This window comes from Lathamus discolor, chromosome 18, assembly GCF_037157495.1.
Source record: "Lathamus discolor isolate bLatDis1 chromosome 18, bLatDis1.hap1, whole genome shotgun sequence".
In the NCBI taxonomy this organism is placed as follows: domain Eukaryota; kingdom Metazoa; phylum Chordata; class Aves; order Psittaciformes; family Psittacidae; genus Lathamus; species Lathamus discolor.
Genome location: NC_088901.1, coordinates 1114835 through 1121830, shown reverse-complemented (window position 1 = coordinate 1121830; position 6996 = coordinate 1114835). Strand labels below are relative to the sequence as shown.

At 55.2% G+C, this 6996-nt stretch overlaps 1 protein-coding gene and 1 long non-coding RNA gene across 2 annotated transcripts; one reads left to right on the top strand and one right to left on the bottom strand.

Moving 5' to 3' along the window:
• Window positions 1-1844: 1844 nt before the first annotated feature.
• On the top strand, window positions 1845-2512 carry LOC136023484 (uncharacterized). The gene is made up of 2 exons (XR_010616609.1): window positions 1845-2159; window positions 2250-2512. It is a non-coding gene; the product is annotated as an uncharacterized LOC136023484 (long non-coding RNA).
• Window positions 2513-3185: 673 nt separating this feature from the next.
• NCDN (neurochondrin) lies at window positions 3186-6908 on the bottom strand. The gene is made up of 6 exons (XM_065697964.1): window positions 6724-6908; window positions 5365-6351; window positions 4922-5148; window positions 4524-4748; window positions 4161-4303; window positions 3186-3896 (listed from the first exon to the last, which is right to left on the bottom strand). Exons 1-6 carry the CDS (start codon window positions 6817-6819, stop codon window positions 3460-3462), a joined length of 2115 nt encoding a protein of 704 aa, XP_065554036.1. The 5' UTR covers window positions 6820-6908; the 3' UTR covers window positions 3186-3459.
• Window positions 6909-6996: the final 88 nt, after the last annotated feature.

Sequence of the window (6996 nt, the reverse complement as noted above, 5' to 3'; positions counted from 1 at the left end):
TCATCACAACACTGGGTGCTCAGTTGCAGTTCCCCACTACTTGCTCTTTAGCCTCCCAGGTTAAGGACCAGCTGTGCTCGTGTTCTGCCCTACAAAACAGCCTTTGTGTCTGCTAACAGAATGACATGATCATGCCGACGTCCTCAACATGAGAGCTGTCCCCTCACCCCTCAGCTATGGGGAGCACTCGTTGTCACTCTGGGCCAGGTCTCCACCCCAGGGATCATTTGGTGCATTTGCACCCAAGCCAGAAATCTCTGGAAAACTGGTTTTGTGCCGAAGTTCCCAAAGCTGCTTCCCAGCGATCAGTGACCAGTGATCAGTGACTCTGTTGGCTCTCCCTTGAGGCAACAACCTCTGCTTTCAGGGGTCAGCAGTGAAAATACCTGCTGAGCAGGGCAGCAGGGACACAGAAGCAAGAGCACGTGAGCACAGGTCTCTGCCCCAGCCAAAGGTGAACTGGTTTTACTCCAGAAGCCCAGCTCCCATCAACAGCTGGGAGAAATGTGGGCTGCTCCTATCATTTCCCACATCTCCTTCCTGGGAATCCAGGTGGGGAAGGAAGATCCTTGCTATGGGGCTGGAGAGACAGGCAGGGCTTTGAGGAGAAGGATGGGGACCCTGTCAAGGGGAGCGTAGGGAATGGGACAGCCCCTTGCTGCTCCTCACCACCCCTGACACCTCTCACTGCATGAGGTTTGCGGGAAGGGGCTGCACTAACAGCCACATAACAGCCCTATGAAATATTTGCTTTTATTGCCACTGCTTTTGGGGCGATCCGAATAAACAGTGTAGGATAATATATGCTGTGCTGGGGTTTGCAATGGTGTTATGACATTTGAGCTGTCAAAGTGAAATGGAATGCGTATCTGCTCCTCTGGGGGCTTACCCACCTCATCCAAGCCACAATGAACGATCTCCTTACCCCCGAAGGGCTTGTCCTCATGTTGAAAAGGCACTGGGGGATAAACCACAGTTTGCTCTGGGTGTTGCTGGATGCAATTCCACTCTGTGCTGGGATCTCAAAGCGGTGTGCACGACAAGGGATGTTAGGTGATGCCTTTCTGGCACTGGAGCATCGATGCCACAGTGGTAGATACTGCCAGGGTAGAACTTGTAGTTGGGTTTACAAAGCCTGGGGGGGCCGAGGAGTCACCCCACAGCCTTTGAAGCCTTGGCACCATCTCCCTAGCGCAGAGCTGAGCCGTGCTGGGCACGCCAGGGCCTGCAGACTGGCACAAGCAGAGCCAAAGGAGGCACCCACATGGCAGGGGGCCTCCACCAGCGCCTGTGCTCTCCCTTCCTGAATGTGCTGTGCTCCTGCTGTGGGAGCCAGGGCCCTTGGGGAGGGACAACAGCCTTTTAGGGGTGCTCGGTCCTAGAATGTGCTTGGAAAGTGGTGTCCCGGGACAAGAGGGTGGTGATATGAGGGTATCACCACCCTTCACTGAGGCGCTGGCACAGGGTGCCCAGAGAAGCTGTGGCTGCCCCATCCCTGGCAGTGCTCAAGGCCAGGTTGGACACAGGGGCTTGGAGCAAGCTGCTCCAGTGGAAGGGGTCCCTGCCCATGGCAGGGGTTGGAACTGGATCAGCTTTAAGGTCTCTTCAACCCAAAGCAATCTGGAATTCTATGTAGTGTTCAAGGAGCCCCCACATCTACACAACAGCATCTCTGGAATGCTCCTCACACCTGATGGGACTTTCCTCGGAAGAGCAGGAGAATGAGGGTCAGGTGCTCCCCAGGCACCTGCTGGTGGCCAAACCCCAGTGCCCTAGGATGTGGGGAAGGATAAAATGGAGATCTTCAGGGGGGCTTTGGTTTGCTCCCAGGTAGCCTGCCTGGAATTGAAGATGGGCAGCCAAAGACCTCTGGGTTTGGGGCTGTTCTGGTCTTGAATAGGGTCCTGCAGGCCCAGGCTGGATCTCTGGTCAGGTGTTGTGGAAGCTCCTACCACTGCCTCTGGGGAGGAAGGATGGCCAAGCCAGCATGGAGAACCACAGCAAGCCCAGTGCAGTGCTGGGAGGGAGGAGAGCAGGGCACTCTCCTGCTGATACAGGTGCCTATCTCTCATTAGCACTAGTGAGAGTCTTCCTTTAACAGGAATTCCACACCCTTTGACCAGAGGCAGAAGAGCACACAGGACCAGGAAGAATGGAAGGTAAAGCATTTGAGGGTTGGGATGGCTTTTCTGTCAATCTGAAATGTGTTTCTGACTCTTCCAACGCGTTGCTGTTTCCCTGTGGTGCAGGGCTGCGGTGCTCCTGGCAGGATGGGGATGCTCTCTCAGCCCACACTCAGGCAGTTATGCTCTTTTCCAAGGCCAGGAGGCTCATTTGTGTGTTTAGCTTACACCGCTGCCTTCTGGGAGCACCCACCTTTGTCCCAACTTGCAGGAACTTTTCTGAGCTCAGCTGGAAAGATCAGAAAGATCCTTTCCCTGAGCAGCAGCGGCTGCATCCGCTCCAGCTGTGTTTGCTTTCGCAGAGCTAAGGATCTGGTACAAAGCAGGAATACATCCAGCTCAGCTCTCCTTTTGAGGCAGCTCCTTGCTCGATTTCCTCTGTGTCAAAACGATTCCGCAGCCCCCCTGCAGGAGTTCCGGGGACAGCCAGGATCAGTGCCCGGGTCCGGCAGCAGATCCAGCTCCTGCGAGGCTGCTGCTCCCAACTTGCTCCTCGACTGACACCTGGTGGAAAAGCTGCGGCCATCGCCTGGCAAGAGTGGAAAAATCCCTTTACATCCCAACCTTGCAGGCAGGGAGCCCGGGGAAATACAAATCCCTGCGGCTGTGCCATGTGTGGGTGCTTAACAGGGAAAAGTGGGCCACTTCAAGTGTGCTGTGAAGGGTTTCTAAACATACATTTGGAATTATGATGATCTGGTGTCAGTCATAGATATGGAGTTGTTCTCCCACATGGGGCAAGCACATTTCTACAGCTTCGCATTGGAAGGGGACAGGTCTGTGTCAAGTCACAGTTATTCTCACTGCCATCAGTAAATATTAAAGCTGTTCCTGCTTTTTGCAGGTTTCTATGCATAGTGCCAAGTTGCTTTACATGCTAACACATGCAAGCCTCTGACTTAAAGTGACATCCTGGCTGTGACAACTGTGGGAGTGTGTTAACGGCAGAAGCTGGCAACCTCTGAGGGCCCTGGGCAGAAATAAATCCCAACACTGCAGCAGTTTGAAAAACAAAGCAACAGAAAAATGTCTTTAATAATACACAGGCTGCTTTTGAAAAGAAACAGAGGGTCAAGCAGGTGTATGTTGAAGCGTTCTGAGGCAGCAACAGCTCTGTGCATCAGGTTGGGCAGCGCATCTCTGCCACATCACTCCAGGCTTAGAAAGTCTGGTAATCTGAATGTGGCTTTGTCCCCACCTGGCACCAAAGGCTGTGGGGCAGACGTTGAACAGATCTTGTGCTGACTGCTCCCCACACCAGGGTGCTGCTGGCTCTTCACTGCTCAGACAGACACTGCTCCAAAGCCGCCATACCATAGAGGTTGGCCCACTCCCTGCCGTGGTGTGACAGGATCATGTCCCTGCAGGGCTTGCTGGCTCTGGCCAGCTCCACCAGCACCCCCTGGAAAGCAGAGATAAGCTCAAAGTCCACCGAGGCTGCAGCAACACGGGTCAGGAGCTCGGAGAGCCCTTCCAGCCACCGCGCCTGGAGCACGGCTTCTGGCAGCCAGGGGAAAAGCGGGATGCAGCCAGCCAAGGCCTGCATTCCCAGGAACCAGAGCTCACTGATGTCAGCCCAGGCACTCGTGTAGGCAGGCGAAACAGCCAAGGTCAAGCTGTCACTGCCAGGCTCTGCTTGGGCAGTATGGGCCTGGGATAGGAAGGAAATGGCAGCCCCAAAGAACTCCTTGGTACGCTGTGTCCCCTGGAGAGCTGGAAGAAAAAAGAATTTATTCGATACAGAGCACCTTTCAGTGTCTCTGTCTGCAGCAGGGCTTTTGGGGAGAGCAGGATACCCCCTCCTGTCTGAGAATCTCTTAATCCCAGTGCATCAGCCTGCGGAATTTCCTGCCTATTCCTTACTCCACCAGGCTTTTGGTTTTGCCACTTTTCCAACTACAAACTGGGCCTGCTTCCCTCGTATTTGCCTTCCCCAGCCAAACCAGTGTCTGATTTGCTAACAGGAACTCCTCCTACCTGTGGAACCTGCAAGGATCCTGGCCATCATCAGGCCCAGAGTGGCAATGTTTGCTGCTAGAGCCAGGTGATCCTTCTGGGGCAGCAGAAGTGGAAGAGACTTCAGCAACGTGTCCATCAAGGAGGGAAAGGTTTTGTCTCGCCTAGAGAGAAAGCAAAACCTGAGATGTGCTTCCTGAGCAGAGCCAGAAACACCTGGAAATGCCAATGTTAAATGCAGCACCAAAAAAGTAATGTAACTGCTTTTGAAAAAGGGACATCCCTTTTTCAGCTCTGTGTTAACAGATCCTGTAAGCTCACTTCACAACATCATTGGGAAGAAAGAGGGTGCAATGTTAGAGCAAGCTCTTGTGGCTCCATTACCTGATGAGGTCTGGTGCTGTCACAACCAGGTTAAGGAAAATCCCACACATGGTCTGCAGACTCATTTCAGTGCTTGTCAGTGGAGTCGGGGACCCAGGCTTGGAGGTCAGCACCTCCCACTGATGGAGGAAGTACTCACACAGCAGTGCTGGTGCCCCTTCTGAAATGAGGATGTCCCGGGGCCTGTCCTCGGCTGTTAAATGGCAAAAGCCAGGTAGCAGAAGCCTGGAAGGGGAAAGAAATTGGGAGCATGAGGTAGAATGGGTCTAAGCCCTGCATTTAATCCAGTTGCGGGGGGAAAAAAGAGCCACGGAAGTGGCACCGCGGGGAGAATGGAAAAGAGAAGATTTGAGCAGGCTTGTGCTAAAATGCATCAATTCTGTGCTTAAAATACACACCTCAGAGCATCCTGGAGTAAGCCAGAACCCTCGGTGCTGACCACCTCTGGCTGGGGAGGACTCCCAGCTGAGTTGCCCTCTTTGAAAAGCCTTTTGGCATAATGAACAAGGAAGGGCAAGAGCTCACAGATTTCCTGCTTGAGGGAGGATGTCTCTTCTGCCATCCAGGCTCCAAGGATTCGAACAGAAGCAAATATGAAAGGATCTTGTAGCTCCTCCTGTTTAACCTGCATGAAGCAAGCAGACAGAAAATGATGTTCGGGCCACTGTCCTGTCAAGCTGCTGCAGGTATGAAAACTGCAGTGGGCCCAGATGCACAGTTTGCTCTACACAGCTGCAGCCATGAGCTGCTGAGCATCCAGTAAGCATCCTGGTTAGCAGCTGTCAAAGCCTCCCAGAGAAACCCACAAAAACATGCTCTTTATTTGCAAGCCCTGCATTACCTGCCTCAGGTAGAATATTACAGCTCCAAATGCCTCCTCCATGATCCTCATGAGCTGCATTTTCTGCACCTCCTCGAGCAGTGGATTCTCTTCTCTCAGGCACTCCTGGATCCCCATCTCAATGAGGACATAGCAGGCTGTTACCACTTCTTTCTTCCCCTCCACCTCCAAGGGATCTGGCTCCTCTAGGGTCAGGCGGACCTCCACACAAGCCAAGTTCACCAACAAGGCCAGGAACTTGCTTCCAGCACTGCCTGCTGGGATCCACTCTGACCCATAGGCCTGCACGAGGCAGGCAGCGAGCTTGAGAGCAGGGTCTCGCTGCGACTGGCTGAGTTTACTGCCCAAGATGTTAGCCAGCCCTTTGTAAAGCCTATGGAGGCACTCAGAGCCCTGTGGGTCCTGCGTGAGCGGTGGTGACAGGGGGATGAAATGAGGCAGAACCCCACACAGCTCGAATTTGGTCATGTCTTCAGTCTTGAGGAAATCATCGGAGAGCTTGCTCAGCACGGCCAGGAGGCGTGGAGCATCTCTCTGCCAGCACTTCTCCTCTGCTATGGCCAACAGCCCCAGGAGCAGAGCCAATGCACGATCAGAGCCGTAACTGCAATTCACATAGGCCTGGCACAGGGCAGACACTGTCCCTTTGGTCACCAACTCTCTGGGCCCCCTGGTCGTGGCCATGACAGCACTGAGGCACTGGTATACATCATCAACCATAGATGCGCTGTCCGGATTGCAGGGGGAAACCAGGATGTCATTGAAGGTTGGGATTTTGTTCAGGATCTGGGAGTGCGCTGCTAACTCTGGATCGGTGCAGAAGCATGCCAGCAGAGTAAGGCCCAGCGCCCGGAAGGTGTGATCGGGGCAGCCCGGTGGGGGCTTCCCAGACGCAAGCAGGCGAGTGGGAAACGTGAATCCAATTGCATCAAAGATCTGGCGACGGGTCTTGGCATCTACTTCTCCAGCTCTGACCGCTTTGGTCACCTGTAAGGCAAACCAGGGGTGAGCACTGCAAGCGGCTTTGCTCGATTACAGGGTTCAAAGTAAGAAGCCTTAAACAGCTTTTATTAGTGCAGAGAAGCACCCACTCAGCTGGGCGCTTGGTCCAGGTGCTAATGGGAGCTTTACCAGGGGGTTTTGGGAGCGTGGCGGCACGCGTGAACCCTCAGCGCACCAGGACAAGGCCGGGCTCCTTCTGCCTCGCTGATGGGACCAGGAGGGTGCCGAAGGGCCTCGCCCAGAGGCTCCCAGCGCCGCTCGGCCCCGGCGTTCGCACACGCGGGTTTCGCCTTACCCCTGCCCTCTCCTGAGGCGATGGCGCCCGCGGCGCCGCCCCGCTGCGCCCCGGTTCCTTACCAGGAGCAGCGCTGCGAACTGCTCGCTGTCGTTCCTCGCGTCCCTGAGCACATCGAGGCATCGCCTCAGCGCGGAGCCGCCCGCGGCCTCCGCCATGTCCCGGAGGCCGCCGCACGGACACGGAACGCACCCGGGAGGCAGCGACGCCCCTCAGCTCCGCCCTTCACCGATGCCCCGCCCCGTTCTGCCTTCCAGCCAATCCACGCGGCGCTTCCGCGCCACTGCCCAACCGCTTGCCGCCTTGTTGGGCGGTCCCTGAAGCCACCGCCCCCG

What these genes read in the sequence shown, in the direction of transcription:
- NCDN (XM_065697964.1), bottom strand. Translation starts at nt 6,819, where the DNA reads ATGGCGGAGGCCGCGGGCGGCTCCGCGCTGAGGCGATGCCTCGATGTG. An exon ending in ACAGCACCAGACCTCATCAG is followed by an intron (nt 4,304 to 4,523) that starts GTAATGGAGCCA and finishes CTTTCTCTCTAG; the next exon opens with GCGAGACAAAACCTTTCCCT. An exon ending in GATCCTTGCAGGTTCCACAG is followed by an intron (nt 3,897 to 4,160) that starts GTAGGAGGAGTT and finishes TTTTTCTTCCAG; the next exon opens with CTCTCCAGGGGACACAGCGT.